Here is a 24639-nt window from a genome sequence, read left to right as displayed (position 1 = left end):
AAAAATAATGTATGGATGGGTTGTCACTGTTTTGGTTCAATCCAATTATGCATGCCACATTTCTCTGAAGTGTGCAACTTGGGTGGACCGGCTTTAATCATTAATAAAGTAAAATAAATAAACAATTATTTTATTTAGTAATTATCAATAATTTATTGTTAGCTATACTCGTGTTAATTTTTATTAACTTTTCTATTAATGTTTATTAATTTTCATCATGGTTAGATAAATTGTTATTAAATTTTATAATTCTAAATTGAATTTAAATGATTGTTATTTTATTAATTTCAATTAATTTTTGTTATAAATTTGTTTAGATACTATTTTTATTAGATTTTTATTCACTTTCATTTATTTTAAGCGGAATTTAAATGTATGTGCACTACACAAATAATAATTTCAAATTAAATGTCTAATTGAAAACATCTATTTAAATATTACACATATATATACTTATTTTAATTTCCATAACTTATGTTAGTAGTATTTTATTGTTACTAACTTCATTTGTTGGTATTATTAATTTTTTACTACTAATATATCTAATTTTGTATTAATTTAATCTCTTAACATGGTGTAATTTAGGAATGGAAATATAGCATAGACCACACTCCAAAGATCCTGATAAAGTTCTCTCGTTTTGCGTTGACTGAAAGAAAACCGATAGATAATTGCACCTGAAGCAAACCCCGAAGCGTCTAATTCTATGCTTCATTTTGCATTTATTTCATAGTTTTTCGTTCAGTCATTAGAACATTCAACTTGCAATAAGAATAAGAAGAAAGGAAAAGGAGGAGGAATAAGAGGAGAAGAAAATGAGGACATAGAAGAGAAGGGGTTGAAACATTTCCCAAGAAATGCTCCATTCGAGAGAAAACCCTCGATCCAACGATGCTTTAATTGAGGACAGTAAATGATTAAAAGAACCTTGTTGCTTTTTTAATTGTAACGGTAATAATGTATTTTAAAATGAGACCATTCACCTGCCCTCTTTTTGCAAGAGAGTTGCTCACATGGTACAAATATAATCAATGGTTGATAATGATTAATTTGTTATATTTTTAAAATAATAGAAAATAGAAGAATACAATAAATTGAGAAAATAGATAAATATTTTCTCTTAAAAGAGAGGTATGTTGACATGGACTGTCTTAAAAGAATATTTTTTTAATAAATAACAAAATTTCAAAAATTATTTGAAATGCAAGATAATTTAGTGTAGTGTGCCAAATGAATGGATGGAAATGGAACCCACTAATTGCTATTTATTAAAAAATTACTCTTCAACTTTTTTTCTAATTTCTTTCCATTTATTCTATTTTCTTATATCTGGCAACCAAACAAATTCTAACAGATCGTCACTTCTCTTGTAGTCATGTGAAACCAAAGGAAGAAAAAAATCAAAGCCAAAAATGCTGGTTTAAATCAATGTTTTCAAAACTGGACCAGACTGGAAAAACCAAGAACCGACCACCTTCGTTTCACCCCAAAACCACTTTTTGGCCAAAAACCATTGATTTGGTTAGTGAACTGTTGGCCTAGGTGATCGAACTATCGACCCGAATAATAGTTGTTGATCTTTTTTTTTTATTTTTTTTTTGCCAAAGCAGGCCATCCATTTTGGTCCTAACGATTGGACCATTCGACCCAAGAACCAAACCCATAATGGTTCATGTCTAGTCTGGTTTTAAAAACCTTGCTTTAGATCAAGGACTTTTTTACAAAAAATAAAATAATCTTTTATTAATTGACAAAATCAGTGACGTATTGAGGAAAAAACCATTCGAATCATGTCAATGATTTATGGGTCATGAGGGCATCTATAGTGATAAAGCATGACCCTAAAATTAGAGCTTTATCACAAAAATCACTGACTAGTAGGATGCTCACCGTTCGGTTAACCAAACCATGGGGCTATTTTTCAAATCGAATAAGTACTACTGGTTTTGGAAAACTATGAACCAAAACCAATCAGTTAATTGGTTGATCAGTTTAGATTTTGAGTGGTTTGTTTTTTTTTTTTTTTTTTCAGTTTTTGATAAACACAACTAATGACTAGATCATGCTTAGCCATTGTCCATGGTTTTTGATATAAAAAGACTCATCATTCCTGGATCACGCTCCTGGAATAAGAGCTTAACATCACCCTCCATCGATCAATAGGGATGGGTTTGAGCCAAGCCGATCTAAATAGCTAGTTTTTCGATCTTGGCTCGCCAAGATAGTAAGCGGCTCGAGCTCGATTCGAGTTAGATACATGAGCTCAAATAAAAAGCTTATAAGCTCGAGCTCGGCTCGGTTTGAGCTCAATTGTGAGTCAAATGCTTTATAAAAGTAAAAGATATATATAATTTATTTTTTATTTGATATTTAAAAAATTAATAATTATAATAATTAGTTATTATTAATATATATATATATAAATAAAAATATTACATATGTATGTATGTAGAAGCTCAACTAGGCTTGCAAACCTCACAAGTCGAGTTATATTAGACTCGAGATTGGCTTGATTAGCAAACAGGCCTATAAATTGGGCTCGAGCTTAACTCAAAACTCGGTTTAAACCAAACCGAGCCGAACTCAAATAACTCATAAAAAACTCAACTCGTTGCCACCCCCTATCGATCAGTACCTTTTTCTTTGCTTTTTCCAGGACATCCTATGCTTTCTGCTACAAAAGCTAGATTTTGCATTGCTGCGCCTTAGCTAGGATTCTAATCTTCTCCACCACCTTAATTCTCTCTTGTTTTCTCCATTATCTCTCAGTCCCAGAAATCTTGGGTTTTTGAGTCTTTATAGCTGTTTTTAGAGTGAAGGAGTTCTTTCTCTACCGTCAAGTTCCCAACCAAAGCAGAGTTCTAGGATCGCCACAGGGTCTCAAATTGCCAGATAAACGCTAGAAGCAATAGAGAGCTCTTGGTGGGTTTTCTCTTTCTGTTAAGGCTCAGTTTGGAAAGAGTACAGATGCAAATATGTACAACGTAAATACATACAAAAAATAAGATTTTGCACTCAACATATTTGCACTTGTACTCCTTTCAAACTCAGCCTTTTAAAAGGATTCCAAAAATTTCATGACTTTACGTCAAGACAAGAACAGAGCATAATGCAGAAATTTTCGACGAGAAAGGGCAATCTTGTCTAAAACTAAACTTTATTTTATGAGCTCACTGATTTGAAAAATATAACCGATTTATCAATCGATGAACTTTTTTTTTTAAGAAGTCCTTAAATCTCTTTTGGATTAAACCAACAGCCCATACTTAACGAGTTGACATCAGCTGCAATCATGGTCAAAGCAAATTCCTGTGACAGCCCAGTATAATATGAAAATGCAAGCGATCCAATCAAAATCAAATTTAACATTTAAACTATAAAAAAAAACAAAAATCACTAAACCATCTATGTGTCTCTCGCAGTGGAGGACTTGACTATTAATAAAGCAATAATGATGATGGGCATTCTCATTCTATGACAACCAAAAAATATTTTCTTCCATTCAGACGCAGTTCAAAACCAAAGAAGTATTGAATATCTAATGCAATTGGATGGAGCACCATTCGATTGGTCAATTTTAATTTCCCTCTCATGGTATTAGCTATTATCGCTCAGTTTGTAAAGAGTACAAACTGAGCCTAGAAACAATCCCCAGTCATTTCTGCAATTCTTTCTTTATAGTAAACAAGAATTTTACCGAGAGAAACCTATACAATTTTCTCTTTTCCATCATTAAGAAGTTAATAATAATATTTCAGGATGATGGTAGACCATTTAAAACCATGATAAATCACAGAAAAAACTAATTATTCTGATTACGTACAATTACACAAAATCTATCATTCTTAAATAAATTTGTTCACCAAAAAGGAACCGCGTCTACTACAAACTAAGTTTTAGCGTCCAAGACGAAAATATTGATACATAATTACATATTCTACAGGGATGGAATGCTAAAAATCTGGGTTAGAAAAATCTGAGAACTTGAATCCAAGTCCTTGGCCTACAATGAGCTGTGTTCTGGCGGCAATAGTGGCTTGTTCAGGACATCAAGATGGAATGATTCCTACAGCTGTGCTTTGTATAGAGTAGTATAGAGTAGAATTTGTCAGCATCTTAAGGTTATCTGTTAACAAGCCAACCTGGTTTGAATATGATATCTCGCTTGAAGTTACGTCCTGTGACTGATGTGGACTCACCCTGACGACGAAAACACTGCACCAGAAAGATGTAGGTAAAATTCCAGTTTTAGATTTAAGTAATACTGTAGCAGGTATATAAATCTAAGGAAACAAAACTCTGTTATGATCATTTTCAAAACAAAGTTATGTAGGTCCCACAATGTCTGTAGGTCAAAGGTCCCAAAAGTTGCATTAAGATAAAAGCTGCTTACTAGCATTTCTCATAAAGGAGAAACTTCTCAAATTTATATTTCCCCACAAGAATAAGAGAGCAAAAGGGAAAATCATACTTTTCTAGGCACCAAGGCGAGGCTAAGCGACCGGGGGGTACCTAGTCACCTAGGCGATGGATTTTTTTTAAGTAAAAACATGTATCCTAGGGTAGTTCCCTAGGTTCCATAATCTATTTCCTTAATAAATATCCATAAATTTCATAAAAAAAAGTATAAACTTCATGTTGAAGTATAGAAAATCAACATATTCATGAGAAGAAAAAGAAGAACGAAAAGAAAATTCAAAAAATATAGGGGCTGAACCCCTATTTCTGTTATAGGAAAGAAGAAAAGAAAAGGTGGAAGAAGAAGAAGAAAATGTGTTGATTCGACAACATTTTATGTTCTTTCTTACTTATTAGTTCAGGTTTTGAAGTCTTTGAGGGTTCAATACAGCATTTAGCAATGTTTGTGTTGATTAAACCCTAACAAATAAGAAAATAACAAAAAGAAATTAGCATATAAACACACAAAATGAATATTTTAGTTTAAAAATGTCTATTTTATATTATGACCTCAAAAAATTAAGAACATAAAAGTTTGTTATTACACACTATATAAAACTGCTTAGCGATTAGGCGAGGCGAGACTCCAAGGGCGCCTTGCCGCCTAAGCACCCACCTAGGCGTCACCTTGACAACTATTGGGGAAAATGGAATCAAATAAGGACAGAGCATACAAAATCAACATCCTATTGTTCAAGGGAATTCACAATCTCTGATTTAACATTTTAATTTATAACATCATCAGAAGTAGCAAGAACAAGAATTGCACTATTAACCAAGCAACCTCTATTACTCTCTGGCAGAGAAGAGAATATTACCAACCTTGTAACAAACAATAGAATCATCTGGATACATTGCAAATAGCTTTGTGCCAAGGCGGGAATGACAGGAATCACACAGGCTCTCATCATTAATCTGGACATGCCTTGATCTCTCCTCCAATCTTGATAGCCTTGTATCTATGTCTATGGCGTGGGAAAGATTGTGTACAATCTAAGAAAGGAAATTAACTTATCAATCCAACCAAACTGATGGAAAGCAATTTTCAGAACCTACAAACTATTGTAGAGTGCATGAAGGACAAGGGAAAGCAATTTAATCTGTAATTACCTATCTTACTATAGGACAAGAAATGAGGGATCAGAGAAAAGTGAAGGGGATTTTACTGTTCATATAAATTCACTTTAAGAACTCTCTGTAAGGAGGGAATAAGAGAGGCAATTAGAGCTAGGGTGGTGATTTAGCAATGGAGAAGAAAAAACATCAATAAGAAGAACAAATTAGTAACAGAAGTTCTAATAGACTAACATTCAATCAATAAATGAAATACTACTGTGAACTAAAGATGAAGCATAATGTAGTTAGCACCATCAGGCTTCTCTAGGCACCAGCAAGTAGAGATGGAGTTAGTACCTTCGTAAGTATGTAGTCAGAACCAAACACGAAGTAGAGAAACTCTTTGTTCATTCTTTCATTTATTCATCAATTGCTCAAATGAGCTAATAATAGAGTATATAAAGAAACACAATAGATCCTCTAAGATCTACAAAATATTTGAGTTTCCTAAACACAGAAAGAACTAAAAATACTTGAATTACAAAACCTATTCATAATATCTTGAAGATTGAAGTAAATCTTGAAGAAACATCCTTGTTAATAGCTAATGGTAAAATTTATTTATTGATTAAAAGAATTGTTATGTGCAAAGTACCAAGCACCTCATGGTACAGGCCAGCCTAAACTGTCTAATGCCTTCCTTCTTTTGAGATAAAGCTATTGTCTTACAAATATCCCCCAAAACATCTGGCCCCTGTTTCCCCCTTGTTTAGAAAATTTATCAACCAAGGGTTTGATGATCTTTTGCCCCATAAATAAGTGATTGTGAGATCCTTTTCCAGATGCCTTATTTCTCTCGTAATGTTTCTATACTGCCATGAGCTCTCAGTAGTGCTTCTTATCCATCCTACTACCACTTTGGAGTCGCCTTCCACAACTAACTTCCTGGATTTAAGTGATCTGTTCCATCTCATTCCCCAATGCCTCATACTCCCGGGTTTCCCATGCTACATCAGTCAAAGTTCAGCATAACAGGATTCTGATCATAAGGGATTAAATGTACGAAAGGGAGAGATCTAGCTATGAAAGATTGATCCAGTACTGTCAATTCTTAGGATATCATTACTGGGTCCGCTTGTTGACAGCTAACTGATTAGGCCTTCTAGAATGGGTAAAACTTGGTGGCCCTTGGGCTCAACTCAATGTGTTGAGATTGCTTAGACAGGGGTGTTTTTGGACCTTTTTCTCTTCCTTGTACTCTTTTTTGTATTTGGGCGCCCAAGTAGGGGCTTCCTTGTAATTTACTATTTTCAAAGTATAAAGATCTTTTGAGGGTGTGAATAGTAACAAGAACACACCTCTCGACACATTTCTTCTTCTTCTTCTTCTTCTTCTTCTTCTTCTTCTTCTAAACCCTAGTTTTAACTTTTGCTTGTCAACTTGGTAACAGAGCGGGTATGGGCACTTGGGAGTACCTCTCCTGCTGATCCTCTCTCCCGAGGTGAACTGCTGATGTCAGACCGCCGCCGGATGACATCAGCAATCTGTACAGGTGTCGACAACAGCCAATGAAACTTACATGGTTTGATTCTCCCTGATTCTAGAGGAATTTTGGTATGACTCTTGCCCTCATTTGAAGGTTCTATGATTTTTAGTGATTTCTTCAAGGAGAAAATCGCAGAAATTTCAGATCTGATGTCGAGACTTGTACATCATGTTTAATGGCTTCTTCTGCTGTAAAACCTAGACCATTCAGGTCGTTTTACTCTTTGGGAATGATAGAAAGTGGTCCCGTAATTTTCTGAGCCCTGTATAATTTTTAGGAGTTTTTTTCTCCCATTATTTTGTTGCCAATTTGGTTTTTTGGCCTCCTTTTGTATCTTAACCGTGTGGTGACCTTGGTTCTTGGGTCTACGGCTTTGGTTAAGTATTGGGAGCCTTTTTTGGTTGGCGAGAAAGTGTCTTTATAGAATATGGAATCATCTAAGGATGTTCGGATGGTTTCCAGTGTGTTCCTGGGAAGTGCAAATATTGCTAGTGGGATGACAACTACAGTTAAACTTGATGGAACCAATTATTTAGAGTGGTCTCAATCTGCTAAACTTACCATTACTGGGAGAGGTAAACTGAGGTTCATCACAGGAAATGAGGTGAAGCCAAATTTCGAAGACCCAAAATTTGCAAAGTGGGAACAGAATAACTCCCTTATTATGTCATGGCTGCTTTGCTCAATGCAACCTCATATTTGGGATAGAGTTATTGCCACTTATTCCCAAGTTAACAATACAGCTACTAGAGTGTACCAGCTTCGGAGGGAAGCTTGTAGTATGCATCAAGGGGAGAGATCTGTGGCTATGTATTTCTCTTCTCTACAATCTATTTGGGAAGAAATAGATCACTTGAAAGCACTCGTATGGAAGGACCCTGAAGATGGCGAGCAATATCAAAAATACATAGAGGAGAACAGAGTCCTTGATTTCTTGGCTGGCTTAAATCCAGAGTTTGATTTTACCAAGCAACACATTCTTAGTGTTGGCATTATCTCTCTTGCTTCCACTTACTCCCTTGTACAAGGGGAAGAAAGTTGAAGGACCACCATGATGCAACCTCCTATGATTGATCACTCTGCTTTTATGTCATCTCGACCCAAGCAAAATACTAGCAAGAAGCCAAGACACACTAAGGAAAAGTGTTGGAAGCTCAATCCTAATTTAAAGCCAGAAAAGTACAAAACTGAGAAGAAGGGCAATGCTCACTTGGCTACAGTTGGTAATGGTGTTCAACCTTCTAATGTGCTTGACCCCTCTGACGTAATGGACAAACTTAGGAATATATTGTTGCAGCTGGAAAAGGGTGGTACATCCTCCTCATCTGGTTCTAGACCTACTAATCCATCTAGTTCATATGCCAAAACAGGTACTGCACTTGCTTGTTCCACATCTTTTAGCCCATGGATTGTAGACTCTGGAGCTAGTGCCCATATGACTGGTATACTCTCACATTTTACCTCATATAAGTTAACCCTAGGGAAGAGCAAGATTACTGTTGTCGATGGATCTTAGACCCCTATTTCGGGTCAGGGTGAAGTCAAACTCACTCATAACCTTTCTCTTGGATTTGTTCTTCATGTGCCTGGCTACATAAAAAATTGTTGTCTGTTAGTTCTCTCACGAAATCCCATAATTGCTCAGTGAATTTTTTTCTTACCCACTGTGTTTTTCAGGACCTGAGCATGAAGATTATTGAAAGTGAGCGGCATGAAGTTGATGGAGTCTACCTCTTTAATGAACCTTTAGAGCATGGACTGTCAAGCCAGACTGAGTTTTGTTCAAATGAAAAAAATGAGTCTTTTGAAATTATGGCACTGTCATCTTGGTCATATGTCTTTCAATTCTATAAAACTTTTTCTTCCAAACTTGTTTGACTGTGTGCCAAAGTTGAATTTTGAATGTCAAGTTTGTTATCTATCTAAACAATGTAGAACCACATATTTTGCAAGTCGTAAAAGAAGTAATGTTGCTTTCCATTTGATCAATACTGATGTTTGTGGCCTATATGCTATCCCTTGCATGGGTGGGTATTAAATATTTCATCCTCTTCATTGATGACTATAGTCAGTATACATGGCTCTACTTGATGAAAAGTCGGGATGAAGTTCCTATGATTGTTCAAAACTTCATGAATATGGTAGAGACTCAGTTTGAGAAAAGAGTGAAGATAATAAGATCTAGCAATGCCAAAGAATACTTTGAACATTAGTTGCATAAACTTCTTGAAGATCGGGGTATTATTCACCAAAGTTCATGTTGTCATACTCCACAACAAAATGGGGTGGCTAAAAGGAAGAACATGCATGTCATTGAAGTTGCTCGTGGTCTACTATTTCAAACTCATGTTCCCACTCGTTTCTGGGGTGATGTTGTTGAGACAAGGGTCGTAAACCTTCATTCTCCTCATTAACTCCTCTTCCCCAATGAACCTCCTTTTAATCTACCCCTCAAGATCTTTGGTTGTGTTTGTTTTGTTCATGATATGAGTCCTTCCCGGCATAAGTTTGATCCTAAATCAGTTAAATGTGTATTCCCCGGTTACTCTCCAGTCCAAAAAGGCTATAGGTGCTTTGGAGATCGGACTCCCTTTTGCCTTCCTGTTCCTACCTCTATTCCTACCTCTCTCTTCCTTGTAACGATGGTATTCCTTCTCCTCCTCCTCCTCCTCCTCCTCCTGTGTATCGACCTCGGTCCTGGCAGCAGTTTTTCATCAGGTGCAGTAAGAGAGTGACTCCTAAAGCAGAGTGCCCATCACAATCTGATTCCCCAGACTCAGGTAATTTTGAACCTCCTAGCAATCCTATTATTGATTCTATAATCTTCCTATTGCCATTCAAAAAGGGAAGAGGACATGTAGAAAATATCATTTTACTAACTATGTGTCTAATGATGCTCTCTCACCTTCCTATTGTGCCTATATTTCTTCCATCTCTTCTGTTTCCATCCCTCGCAGTGTTACAAAGGCAATGCATTCCCCTCACTGGAAGGAAGCTATGAACCAAGAAATGGAGGCCCTAATAAAGAACCAGACTTGGGAGGTTGTTCATTGCCCTAAAGATAAGATTCCTGTTGGGTGTAAGTGGGTTTATATTGTTAAGCACAAGGCAAATGGCTCGATTAAGAAGTACAAAGTTCGACTTGTAGCCAAAGGATACACTCAAACTTATGGCATTAATTATCTAGAAACCTTTGCTCCAATTGCTAAAACAAACTCTATTCGTGTGATATTGTCTCTTGTTGCCCATTACTCTTGGCCTTTATATCAAATGGATGTAAAGAATGCCTTCCTTAATGGGGACTTGCAAGAGGAAATGTATATGGACTTACCACCTGGGGTAAGCTTTCCTAATAGTGATGGAAAAGTCTACACCTAAAGAAGTCCTTGTATGGGCTTAAACAGTTTCCAAGAGCTTGGTTTGACAAATTCAGAAATGCTATCTTAAATATTGGGTTTGCTCAATCTCAAGCTGAACACACCTTATTCATTAGAAGAGTTGATGGTAGAGTAACAATGTTGATAGTATATGTTGATCAGATTGTTGTGACAGGTGATGATATCACAAGTATCTCTCAATTAAATTCCTTCCTCACTTAAGAATTTGAGATTAAAGACCTTGGTGATCTTCGATATTTTCTTGGCACTGAAGTTGCAAGATCCAAGAAGGGAATTTTTTTGTCACAAAGGAAATATGTACTTGATTTGCTTCATGAAGTTGGGAAATTAGGGTGTAAGCCTGCAGAAACCCCAATTGATCCAAACCACAAGTTGAGTTCCATTGAAGGAAAAGTTCTTCCAGACAAGGGGATATATTAGAGATTGGTAGGCCGCCTTCTATATTTCTGCTTGACTAGACCTGACATATCTTATGCTGCTGAAGTGGTTAGCCAATATATGCATGAACCCATGACATATCATATGCAGGCAGTTAACAGAATTTTAGCTTACCTAAAAGGATGCCCTAGTAAAGGGATGTTGTATTCCAATCATGATCATCTAAAGGTTGAGGCTTACACAGATACTGATTGGGTAGGGTCCATTGATGATAGAAGATCTACATCTGGTTATTGTGCCTTAGTGGGAGGCAATGTGGTTTCATGGAGAAGTAAGAAACAATCTATGGTTGCTCGTTCTAGTGCTGAGGTAGAGTACAGGGCAATAACTCATGGAGTGTCTGAACTACTCTGGTTGAAGACCATATTGACTAAAATGGGCATCCAAGTAGATATCCCAATGAGACTATATTGTGACAATCAAGCAGCCATAAATATTGCCCACAACCCTGTCCAACATGATCGTATAAAGCATATTTAGGTGGATAGACACTTCAATAGAGAAAAGGTTGCTAGCGGAGAGATTTGCCTTCCTTTTGTAAGGTCGGAAGACCAACTAGCTGATTGCCTTACTAAGGTGTCCACCATCCAAAGTTTGCTAGGAACCTTGACAAGCTAGGCATGATTGACATATATGCTCAACTTGAGGGGGAGCGTTTGTTAGACAGTTTTGTATGCCCTTAGCTTCAATCAGAATGATGTACATTATGAGTTTATTGTAAATGAATAAAAGTACATATTTGATTCATGTTCCCTTGGTATGTTTCTGTGTAATACCCCTAAACTGGACACTTAATGAGACTCGTGTTAGTTTAGAATGTTCACAGCCAGTGGGTCGGTCTGGGGAGACCTATCCTGATAAGGCTGACACTGATGTGCCGCCAAGTCGGTTGGGGTCGCCTGTCTCAGCTGCCAGGATGAGACCTTAGGCACATGCAGTGTAGGATTAATTGAATCTTTGAACTGAACCTGATTTCCAGTTTTGCCCTGGACATTGGAGATTAATGGGCAAAACTGGAAAGTTACACCCGACCCCTAGACTCGATTATGATAATGCACTAAGTGTCGGATTGGGTTGTCTTTGATGTACCAATCAGTGAGATCCTTAGCGGGGGTCAAAACCTGGGTATGTTGAGATAGTCTGAGAATTCATCTGAGTGGGTGATCATAGTGGCAGGATCAGCCCCTTTGTCGGACAAAGGTAATGATTGGGGATGCACTCTCACTGATGGAAACCAAGACTGCCGGCAGCCAATTTCAATCGTTGAGATTTGTTTTGCAAAGTATATTTTATATGAGATATAAAAGTATATATATTATGGTTTCTAAAATGTTTGCAAAAGGTTTTAATTCCCGGGATCCATATAAGCAGAGAGTGTAACACTGTTCCTTGCAACCGAGGGAGAGGTCCTCTCTTGTCGAGCAATGTTTGATCATTATGGGCTGAGAGGTTGAGTGTAAGACCATTGAGGATAATACCTGATGGGCTAATCTTGCATCTGCCCACAGTCCTTGGGTGTTGCAAGGTGGCACGGCCCAAGGACCACTTAGGGTTAGTGTTGGGCCCATAGAGCCCATTTGGTGGGTTTCAGGGGGTGCACTGTCCATAACAGTGTATCGGCCAAGCCTTGTAACAAAGGCTGGGCCAAACCCATGTGGCTGATGTGTGGATCAATGATTGGGTCCCACGCCATACAAGGAAGCCCAACTGGGCAGCAGATAGGAAGACTAAGTGAGCACATAACCTTAATGGGCCTTAAGCCCATTTCAAACTGGGCTAATTTAATAAGTTAAATATGGGGCGAATTCTGAGATGGATTAGCAGATAGGATAGGGTCTTAACCCTATCCACTCAGAGTCTCCAAATTTGAATGTGATTCAGATCTAGAAACCTCCTAATGAGATTAGGAGAAAGCTGATCTAATCTGCAGATAAGATAAGAATTTATCCTTATCACCTAAAGGGATGTCTGATCCAAATATGATTTGGATCAGCAACTCCTAATTGGATTAGGAGTTGATCCTTTAGGGTTACAAAAGAAGGAAGGGGCGGAAGCCTTTAGAAGATACATACTCACATCCTCTTCAGAGCTGAAATTACAGAAGAAAGAATTAAGCAACCTTGCAGAATTCTTTCTTGCCGCCTCCTTGCCGCCTACCTTGCCAGTTCAATCTCCAGTTGAGGGAGAAGTCAAGATTTGATCTTGATATCAGTTCTTTGTGAAAGGACTGATGGGAAGCTGTGCTCACGTGCCATCCTACTGTTTCTTGCGAAGGAATAGGTTCTTGGAGAAGAACACTGCTAATTTTGCTCCATCTTGCACTGCATCATCTTCAATGGGAGCAGTCTTTGGATCCTTCCTTGGGCGTGAACACCTCCATTGGGAGATATTACTTCTCCGTATCATGTATAATTCTCTCCCACTACTTTTCTTCAGATCTGGTTCAGTTTATGGTTCAAGATTGATCCTTGAAAATATGATTTTCTAAATAGGGAATTCAATTCCCAATTGAAAGGGAGAGATTTTTTTTTGAAATTCGCCCACCTTATTCCGCAAGATTTGGGCGTCCATACGATGGATCTCTCATCCCTTCAGTGTTGAGATTGCTTAGACATGGGTGTTTTTGGACCTTTTTTTCTCTCCCTTGTACTCTTTTTGTATTTTGACACCCAAGTAAGGGCTTCCTTGTAATTTACTATTTTCAAAGTATAAAGATCTTTTGAGAGTGTGAACAGTAACAAGAACACACCTCTCAACACATCTCTTCTTCTTCTTCTCTCCTCTTGCTTTCTCTCTTCTAAACCCTAGTTTTAACTTTTGTTTTTCAACTCAACGATCCTTTCGATTTAGATTGACTGCTACAACATTGTAGGCCCATTAAGTTCATGTGAATTTGTGAAATCCAATTGCTGCCTTGCTGGCCCATGTGATAGCCATATTGATTTACTGTGAAATCTTTGATTTTTGTTAGCTGATTTGAATTGCCAAATATCAAATTCGACTAGCACTGTTGCTCACTTAGATTAAATTTCCCCTCATAGGTAATGCAATCTCATCACCATGTTCTATTTTGTCGATTCCTCTCACCATTGTTGTTTAGTGAATAGTTTGGTATCTATTAGTTTTGGTGCCTCAGTGCTTCTTGCTTACCATTATAACTAGGAAGTAATCTGACTTTTGGTTTCTTTCATCTATCATCACCTAGATGATAAGGTGCCCCCCTGTCACCTAGGCTAACCTATATGCTTTGACAACTATGATTGTAATTCAGATATGGTAGAGTTCCATCTCTATGCCAGTATGCCGTCTCAACTAGGTTTTGATGGGCTTGAATCAAAGGAACATTGTAAAAGGAGAATTAACCAAAGGTCTTTGTTGAGAATGTAGAACCAAAAAGGGTATTGAAAATAGTCTCACATCAATGATATTCAGAGTATTGCCTAGGAATATCTAGAAATTTCTTATTCTGAGGTCAGCTAATAATGACATGGATTTCTCGACGAAAAAGGTCTTATCTTCTTCTGTACCCTGATTTTCAAGAGAGTTTTGAACTTAGCAAGACCCAAAAAGGAGCTACAGTGCCAGCAGTAACTCTGATCGACAACAACAAGATTCACTTTCTTGGAATGACTTTTTTTCCAAATCTTCAAGAAATCTTATAGATGTTCACCATAATCCCTTCGAATTTAGACCATTATGGTAAGCACAAGCTCAATTGCATTACTCTCAAAGAAGTAGATTCTCAAAATCTATAAAACCTTCTTAAGGTTCCAATCCAAAATATTTTGCTTTAAAATCATGCTACAAGGCCCACAACTATTGCAGTGGATTTACCACTGGGGAGGCAGGGCAGTGGGTTCACCACCTCTGTTATGATTTTAAAGTTCCTCTAGTACTAGATGTATGTAAAAGTCCCAATTTCTACTAAACCAATTAATACTTCCAAATGTTCTATGTGATCAGAAATGAATGAAATTAGGCAGTAGCTGGAGTAAGTTGCAGATCTTTTTCTTTCTTTCATTTTTTTTTTTTAGGAATCAGTAGAACATCTATTAATCCACCATGCCTATCTTTTATGAGATCTGGACTACTAGAATATCTCTATCCAATTGGTTGTGCATGTAATGAAAAAGGCACTTCTTTAGTTTCCATGTCAAACAGAGTCTAAGTCAAAAATATTCTATTCATCCTCCTCCAATCCCGTTTTACTGTCTTTAGATTCTGGTTTTAATGTCTATATTTCAAATGAAATATAAAAAGGTGTCATTGCTTGGCTGCTGTAAAGTTTTGGGCTGACAAATGTGAGAATGCAGGTTTGAGTCTGAGACTGGGCACTTCATACCAGAAAAAACTGGAGGGTAAGTCCATATCCAGTTCACTCCTCACAAGACCTCTGATACCAGAGAACAGTCAGCATGGGATAATGGCCCTTATTTCAACTGAAATATATTTAAATAACATAGAACAGATGAACATATGCTCAAGCAAAGAAACATAGGGACCATTTGGTAACAGCTTAAGTGGCTGAACTGAATAACTTATTGCTTTGTATTTTAGTGGATTATTCACTAAAAGACAAAGCAATAAGTAATTCAGTTCAGCAATTGTCAAATGGCCCTTTACAGTAGGTGGTAAGTAATGCTGATTGATGGTCAAAAAATATGTTAATAACCATATATAAGGAAACTCACCATGCACTACCTCATGCTATAAGAATAGTCATGAGAGACATGCATCAAATCGTCATCATTGTTCAACCAATATTCCCCAAATAAATAGATTCAAAAGAAACAATTTAGTACTACTGATATAAAGCTGGAAAATTTTATTTTGCAATACAAGATACAGAATGTAATGATTGAAAACAATCAAAACCTAAGATGATATAAAATGGTAAATGGTTATACGTAGGCAAATTACCCAATGCAACATTTATCAATCCAAAAAAATAGAACCTGGACAAAATTCAGCTGCTGATATCTTACTTGTCCTTGGCGATGATGATGAACTCGAGCTCTCAGCATTCTCAATATTGTATCTGATGCTAGTTGTAAAGGCATATCTGGTGACAATCTCTGCAACAACAAATTTCAAACTCCCTAGCAACAATCCTGGAGAAGCATCTAGAAGTGTAAAAAAGAAACAAGCAGTTCTACTGTTCCAGCAAAATGAGGCTGATAAGTTACTGATCATTCACAACAAGAAGGCAGACAAAAAAATATCTAAAAGTCCAGTCCATGGATCCATATTCAGCATCTTTTTCTTTTTTTAACAAATAGATGAAAGTTTTCTATAGCTTCTGCTACAACAGGTTTTCAGAATTTTATCATAAGACAGACACAGCAGATCATACGATAGTAGTGAAAAATTAGATTTGTTCTTTCAATAGGAAAGAAATCCTTTAAAGAAGGACCAAGACAACCAAATTTATTTTGTAGTTAAGTGAGGATTGACATAGGTAGTCTATGATGTCAATCCTAGGCATCCCAATTTCTCTCTTCCAAAGGAGACATGAGGAATAAGTTACTCGTTCTAGAACTCTACCAAAAGACCAAGGCCTCCCTTTTGTAGTGGCAAAACATCAAAGTCTCTCTCGTATAGCCAAAATGATAGTTCACTGCTTGCTAAGATATCTATGGATCTAAAACTTCATGGTACTCATTGAAAAACCACCATACAACAACCAAAAAAAAAACAAAATGATGCATTCAAAGGTTTTAATGATTTATTGAGGATAAAAGGCTTAAACATACCCCAAGTTTTCATAACATACCCGAGTTTTTCAAATAGACTTAAATATACCTCGTGGCCATAAAAAGATTGTTTTACTCTTCATTGTTCTTTAAATTTTCAAAAAGAACCATAGAGACCCAGACACTGTTCATCAACTCCTAAACACCATTATTCAAATAGAGCTAAGCTGCCTCATCTTTCCCCATTCTCTCCCTCCCCTTCTCCTCCTCCTTCATCTTCATCTTTCTTTCCCTTCTATTCTATCTCCTTCCTCTGCCCCTTCAGTACTTCACTGCTGAACATAACAGAGAGGTGGCAAGAGTGGCAACAAAAACAAAAACAGCTTATCACCACCTCCTCTTCTCTCACCCGCCACCATCCACCTGCCCCTATTTCAATCTGCCTCCCCCTCTCCACTACGTTATCCATCCACCAGCCCCCTATTTTAATCCAAATCAATCCAACATCTTTTGTTCTCCTGCTACGCCATGGATCAACCACTGGCCCCCACTTGATTCATCTCAGGCATGCTTGTTCCTCCTTAACACATAAGTTTGATCTGTGCAAGCCTACCAGAAAGCTCCATTCTCAACAACTTGAACCGTCTGTATCTGTCAAAGATTAACTTCATTCCCTTGTGCTGTATATTGTAAAGATTGTTTCAGTTGCAGAAACAGAGCAAGAAATAGGTATATTGTTTTAGAAGACTATCATTTTCAAAGGGTAAAATAGGATTTTTAAAATATTAAAAGAGGTTCATGAAAATAGGAGAAGAAATGAGGGTATGTTTAAGTTCACTGGGGTCAGCCCACAAGGTATATTTAAGTCTATATGCAAAACTCAGGGTATGTTTAAGTCTTTTACCCTTTAATCAATTGTTTCCTCATCTAATAGTTCTCATCCCCATTTTAAAGTCTCAGCTGGTCAAGTCAGGAGTTAATTGATCAACACTTCAACAGGATGCATCTTGTTATCCCCATCCTTGGGAAGTTTAATATTGTTCTTTTACTTAACAAAGAAGCTTGCATGTTTTCACATGCATACGTACACATGATTGTGAAGAGAGAGAGAGAGAGAGAGAGAGAGACTTTACCTCCAGAACTTGCAGTGGATCCAAAGATTCTCCATGATTGTGAAGAAGGCGAACAGCAGCCTTAAACATAGGCTCCTTCCCGTCTTGGGGATCCAAATACATATCAAGTAGCCTGATGTAAAAATTGGATCAACCGTCAATGAGCTTGTAAACAAGACAGAAAAGATTAAAAGAAATGGTGTACACATATTGTAGAGAAACTGATGTGGGCCCCACAGCTGTGGGGCCACTCTGTCCGTAGGGTAGAATGTACCTAGTCTATTTGTTATATTTTTCTGTTATTCTAGTTGTTATTTACTTTTCAGTTTTATATTGTTAAGTGTTATGATGTAAACACCAAGGGCAGATGTGTCCTTTCCTGTAACTAGCATAGCATATAAATATTAAGTTGAAGTGGCAGCGGCAGATCAGTTAGAATCTGTCCCTCCTTTCAGCAACTTGTGTTCTCTTGCTTCTCTTCTATTCTCTCCATTTCTCTCATCTTCTCTTCTGTTTTACAAACCTAAAACCTTTTAGGATTCAAGACTGATTACAGTCTTGATCTTCTACATGGTATCGGAGCCTATCTAGGGCTTCTCATGTGTATCTAGTCCAGCCGACCACATGAGAACTAGCTAGGGCTGGAAGTCTTGAAGAAGTTTTTCGGCGGCTGAATCTTGGAGATTACCAGGAGAGGTTCACAGCAGTTGAAGACTTGCCGCAGCCTGCAGAGAGTTGGTAATCAGGAAGAGGCAGCGAAGGTTAGGGTTCAGGTAACCCTAGAAGACAGTACACCGAAGGCAGGTAATCAGTAAGTAAGTTTGTTTCTTTACTGATTTTTAGAGATTGCAATCAGCCAAGATAGGTTGGACCTATCTAGAAAGAGGGGCCGAACTGTGTTCAAGTTTGCTCTAGGGTTTGATTGTTGGGCCGAACCCTCCTCTTCAAAAGGGATTAGTTTTTAGGGTTTCACAGTGCCCTACGACAAGTCCCACTGGTGCAGACTGCTTGGAGAGTGCAGCTGAGCACTTTAGTGATTTCAGATCCTCAAACCTATAGTTGAAACCCTATTTTTGCTCTCACAGTAGTGGGCCCCACAGTAGTGATTTCAGAGAACAGCATCTCAGATTGATAGGCGATTGATTTCAGTCAGTTTTGTGTTGGTATTCCTGATCAGATCAGACCAGTTTCAGATCACATCGGTTTTGTGTTGGTATTTCTGATCGGATCAGATCAGTTTCAGATCAGTTTCGGATCAGCTTTCAGACTTACTCCCTTGACTCTGTTTGAAAAGTAATTGTCTTTTCAGATCAGCTCAGTTTCGGATCAGCTTTCAGCTTTCAGATCAATTCTTTTCTTGTAAGTCATTTACTTTTCTAAGAAAAGATAGGTTGAAGTGATCTTGCGGCAAGCCCTAGTGCTGGACTGAACCTTATGATCTACCTAGAGCTGTCCTCAGGTCTATTGTTGGCATTGATCAGATTCTAGGGTTTCACATTAACCCTACTACAAGTCTATCTATACAGTACTGATTAGATTATGCAACTGAATTGATCACTTTAAGGACTGATTAAAACCCTAATTCTGCAAAGGCAAATCAGACCTCCTTCTAAGCTGTTTTTCAGAGTTTTTTGGGGTTTCGAACTCTCTTAAAGGGGTTAGAGCTCTACGGACAGCCACTGTTGTGTTTGTTTGTTGGTTTCATATCAGAGTTATCCCAGTTGTGCACATACACTGTGAATACAAATCAGGCCTATACTGTTTTTGGTTGTGATTGGTAGTCCAAGTGCTGTTTTAAGACTTGACCGAGATGGAGTTTAAAAATCAGGTAGAAGGCAGCTTTGGGAGCATCAGTTATGGTAGTGTTTCTGAGATGGGTTGCCAGCTTACAACCGTAAATTCAGGTACTCTAGCTTCAGCCTACCATGCCTCAGCTCCAGGTACTACTAAACCTTGTTGGGTAATAGATTCAGGTGCATCCGACCACATGGCTAGCTTGCCTTCATTGTTTACCTCTTACCATTTGTCATCTGGTAGGGATAAAGTATCTATTGTTGATGGCTCCCTGGTTCCTATTTCTGGGAAGGGGGACATTAAGTTATCAGATACAATCTCCTTGTCTTCTGTCTTACATGTTCCTAAGCTTGATACTAACCTCCTTTTAGTTAGTAGTATTACCAAACACATGAACTGCTCAGTAACTTTCTTCCCTGACCGGTGTGTTTTTCAGGACCTGGAGACGAAAAAGGTGATTGGGACTGGCCATGAGACGAATGGGATCTATATGCTCGGGGAGAGTTCTCGTCGGGAAGAGTCAGTGGGTAAGAGGTCACTTGTTTCCCAGAGTGTGAGTTCGGTTATGCTTTGGCAAAACCGATTGGGTCATTTGTCTTTTCGATCCTTAAAGAGTTTGTTTCCTACTTTGTTTGAGTCTGTTGAGTTGTCCCAGTTGCAATGTGAAAGTTGTGAGTTTGCTAAACATTGTAGAAACTCTTATTCATTGAGTAATAAAAGGAGTAATCGCCCTTTTGATCTCGTGCATACAGATGTTTGGGGGCATATCACATTCCTTCTATGGGTGGGTATAGATATTTTTTGTTATTTGTTGATGACCATACCCGGTTTTCTTGGGTTTATCTTATGCGTTCACGAGATGAGGTTCCCGCCTTGACCCAAAACTTTCACCAAATGATCCTAACCCAGTTTGATGCCAAGATTAAAGTTCTTAGATCTGATAATGCAAAGGAGTACTTTGCTAAGTCATTGGCATCTTACCTTCTTACTCATGGGGTTATCCATCAGAGCTCTTGCCCTCATACACCTCAGCAGAATGAGGTTGCAAAAAGGAAGAATAAGCACATCTTGGAGGTGGCTAGAAGTCTTATGTTTATCTCCAATGTCCCTATTCGCTTCTGGGGTGATGCTATCCTCACGGCGGTCTATCTTATTAATCGGATTCCTTCCCGAGTTCTTGATTTGCGATCTCCTTTTTCCCTTCTATACCCACATGAGGAGTTGTTTTCTATTCCCCTTAAGACTTTCGGTTGTACTTGCTTTGTTCAGCTTCTCAGACCCCATCACTCCAAGTTTGAACCCAAGGCCTCCAAATGCATTTTCCTTGGTTATGCACGAACTCAAAAGGGGTATTACTGCTATGATCCCGTCTCAGGGAGGAGGTTCGTCTCCATGGATGTCACTTTCTTTGAGGAGACACCCTATTATCCTCGGGTTTCTCCTTAGGGGAAGAGTAGTGAGAGTAGGGGTTTAGGTCCATGTCTTCAGGGGGAGAGCAGTGAGTGGGGTAGTTCCTTTACCTATTCCATTGGGTGATGGGAGCTACAATGGTGAGGGTGGCCAGAGGGATCAGGAGTTGAGGGTCTATCACAGGCGGTGCAGGCAGGTTGATCCCGACCATCAACAGTCCAGGCCAGCTCCAATCTCATCTGCGGCTCCAAGTCCAGGCATTACAGTCCCAGGACCCACAGAGACTTCTTCTATTGTTACCATTTCACCTCCTACAGATGACCTTGATCTTCCGATTGCAGTCCGTAAAGGGAAACGACATTGTACCACATCTACAGCCCACTGTATTTCCCAATTTTTATCCTATGAGCGCCTATCACCTACCTACAGGTCCTACCTTAGTTCCACTTCCAATGTCCCCATTCCAAGAACAGTGCAAGAGGCTCTATCAGTCTCGAAATGGAGAGGTGCAATGCAAGTTGAAATGGATGCCCTGTTGAAAAATAATACCTGGGAGCTAGTTGACTTACCCAAAGGAAAGAAACCAGTTGGATGCAGATGGGTATTTATTGTAAAGCACAATGCAGATGGTTCCATTGAGAGGTACAAAGCTCGGCTAGTTGCAAAAGGGTTCACTCAGACTTATGGTATAGATTACTTGGAGACGTTTGCCCCGGTAGACAAGATGACCACCATTCGGGTTTTATTATCTCTTGCAGCAAGCCACACTTGGCCCTTGTACCAAATGGATGTTAAAAATGCCTTCCTGAATGGGGACTTGCAGGAAGAGGTTTACATGCAGTTGCCGCCTGGATACTATGATACAGAGACAGGTAAGAAGGTCTACCGGCTCAATAAGGCATTGTATGGTTTGAAGCAGTCACCTAGAGCTTGGTTCGACAGATTCAGACTAGCTCTTGGGAAGTTCGGTTATGTACAGGCCCAGTCAGATCATAAACTGTTCATCAAGAGGGTGGAGTCTTCACTGACACTACTTGCAGATACACCCATTAAACAGAATCACAAGATTACTGCAGAGAGTGGAGAGCTGCTTGAAGACAAAGTTATGTTCCAGCGGTTAGTGGGAAAGCTCCTATATTTGTGCCTCACTCGGCCAGATATCAGTTATGCAGTTAGTGTTGTCAGTCAGTACATGCATTCTCCTAGAACCACGCACCTTCTAACAGCAGAAAGAATACTAGCGTACTTGAAGAGATGCCCGGGTAGAGGTATATTGTTCAAGAACAGTAACCACATGAAGTGGAGGTCTATACAGATGCCGATTGGGCTGGGAGTTTTGATGACAGATGGTCTACCTCAAGATATTGTGCCCTTGTGGGAGGAAACCTTGTCTCCTGGAGAAGTAAGAAGCAGAGTGTTGTCTCCCGGTCGAGTGCTGAAGCAGAATACAGGTCCATGGCCAACGGAGTGGCTGAAATCCTATGGCTAAGATCTCTACTTGAGGAGTTGTCTATTGAGTATGAGAAGCCTCTGATGCTGTATTGTGATAATCAAGCAGCTATTAATATAGCACATAATCCAGTGTAGCATGACAGAACCAAACACATTGAAGTTTACCAGCATTTTATACGAGAGAGGGTCTCATCTCAAGAAGTATGCCTCCCTTACATCACTTCCAGTATGCAACTAGCAGATATCCTCACTAAAGCCGTATCAAGAAAGAAGCTAGAAGCGGATCTATCCAAGTTGGGAATGATAAACATTTACTCCCAACTTGTGGGTGAGTGTAGAGAAACTGATGTGGGCCCCACAGCTGTGGGGCCACTCTGTCCGTAGGGTAGAATGTACCTAGTCTATTTGTTATGTTTTTCTGTTATTCTAGTTCTGTTATTCTAGTTGTTATTTACTTTTAAGTTTTATATTGTTAAGTGTTATGATGTAAACACCAAGGACAGATGTGTCCTTTCCTGTAACTAGCATAACATATAAATATTAAGTTGAAGTGGCGGCGGCAGATCAGTTAGAATCTGTCCCTCCTTTCAGCAACTTGTGTTCTCTTGCTTCTCTTCTATTCTCTCCTTTTTTCTCATCTTCTCTTCTGTTTTACAAACCTAAAACCCTTTAGGATTCAAGACTGATTACAGTCTTGATCTTCTACACATATCATTAAATAACTTTAACAAAATGAATAATAAACAAAAGCTTACTGCATATAGGCATCAGGTCTACCAATTTCTGCACAATAATGTTCAGCTGCTTCACTGTCCTCCAGCTTCCTGAAGATAATTGAAAATCACATGTAGGTCTCCAACTAAATCCAAAATTGATAAGCTTAAAATGCATATTTAGGATGACAACATGCAACTATGATTTTTTCTACTAGTACTGTAGAACTTACAAAGCCAAAATTTGGAGCACCAATGTCTCTTGCCCAAGTTTCCTGTAAAGAATAGCCTGTCATAGAAAGCCAAAAAAATGAGGGAGAAGGCAATAGAAGGTCTCTTGTTCTAACAGAAAAGTTCCGGAAAACCATTATCTGAAAATGGAAAAGGAAGACACAAACTGTCCTAGAGCATCCAGTGCAAGATATAATTGACACATGTTGCAGGTCTTGCAGCATATATATATGAACAAAGTTAGAAGAAGTACATGAGAAGATGTAGTGAAGCCTAGACCGGCTTGGCAAAATAACAAAGGCAAACAACTATCACTCAACAAGATTTCTCTAAAGACCCCTGATTTTGCTAGGCTATCAGCAGCTGTGTTTTGCTCCCTAGGAATCCAGATCAGCTTCACATTCATAGAGACTAAGATATCCCTAGCTTCAGCTATCAAGTTTACTAGTCTCCCAGGCCCTCCTTCCTTCTCCCATAACCATGTTATAGTATTAGCAGAATCCCCTTTGATGGTTAAAGAGGAAAAACCTATCCGTTTGGCAAGGCAAATTCCTGTGAGTGCAGCCAAGACCTCTGCCTTTGTAGCATCTGCCCTCCCAATTGGACCACTATTAGCCGAGCATATATTCCCCCTTTCCCCTCAGATTACACCCCCAATTCCTGCTTGACCTGTGGAGCCTTGGGCACTACCATCAAAGTTTAGAGTCATACTCCTCCTTCTCTAAAGGAATGTCTTATAGTCCACTCAGATCTTGGAGAGGAGTGAAGGATTTCTGGAAGGTTGCTCTGAAGATCATTTAAGGAGAGACTTTTGAAAACTTAAGTATTAATCACCCAAAGGTTACAGAGAAAAATGATGTAGGAAGTTAGATCTTCAGCATTTCTAGCCTTATTTTCGAAAATCCTATTATTCCTTTCTTTCCAAATGCCTGGCAAGACTGCATGGGTTACTGTATTCCAGTATAACCTTCCTCTTTTTCCTAAACCTCTGCCTTGTCATTGCCACAGGATGTTCACCACCTTCCCCGGGAACACCCAGCTGTAACCAACTAAGTTTAGGAAAAAAACCAAACCTTCCTTGTGACAAGGCAATGGAGAAGCAAGTGATCAGATGTCTCTCCATCACCGAGGCAAAGAGGGCAAACATGGAGGGAGATGCATAATCTGCCTCTAAACTTATTCTGGATCAAATCACAAGTGTTTATTCTCTTTAAGTAGGCTTCCCAAACAAAGAAGGAGACTCTAAAGGGGATGTGTGAACTCCAGACTTTCTTAACCGGAAATGGAGAACCCTGATCTGCTGATACTAGAGCCTTGAAAAAGGAATTAGAAAAGAAC

General features: G+C 38.6%; 1 protein-coding gene across 5 annotated transcripts in view; it reads right to left on the bottom strand.

The window, feature by feature from the left end:
• Nucleotides 1-3788: 3788 nt before the first annotated feature.
• Nucleotides 3789-24639, bottom strand: part of LOC148879998 (Vacuolar sorting protein 39) — a 38322-nt gene continuing 17471 nt past the window's right edge. For 2 of the 5 annotated variants that reach the window (XM_088961782.1, XM_088961784.1), the window contains exons 9-14: nucleotides 23304-23359; nucleotides 23113-23181; nucleotides 17723-17834; nucleotides 15882-15971; nucleotides 5281-5451; nucleotides 3789-4215 (exon numbers count right to left, since the gene is read on the bottom strand). In XM_088961782.1, coding sequence (XP_088817908.1) covers nucleotides 4123-4215; nucleotides 5281-5451; nucleotides 15882-15971; nucleotides 17723-17834; nucleotides 23113-23181; nucleotides 23304-23359 — 591 coding nt within the window. In that variant the 3' untranslated portion in view covers nucleotides 3789-4122. Of the gene's footprint in view, nucleotides 4216-5280; nucleotides 5452-5568; nucleotides 5654-15881; nucleotides 15972-17722; nucleotides 17835-23112; nucleotides 23182-23303; nucleotides 23360-24639 lie in introns of all 5 variants that reach the window. The other 3 variants (XM_088961785.1, XM_088961783.1, XR_016104418.1) reach the window with 2 other exon arrangements.

The sequence above is a fragment of the Nelumbo lutea genome, chromosome 1, assembly GCF_056320005.1.
Source record: "Nelumbo lutea isolate HS-2025 chromosome 1, American lotus-T2T, whole genome shotgun sequence".
Lineage (NCBI taxonomy): Eukaryota > Viridiplantae > Streptophyta > Magnoliopsida > Proteales > Nelumbonaceae > Nelumbo > Nelumbo lutea.
This window is presented reverse-complemented; position numbering and strand designations above follow the sequence as displayed.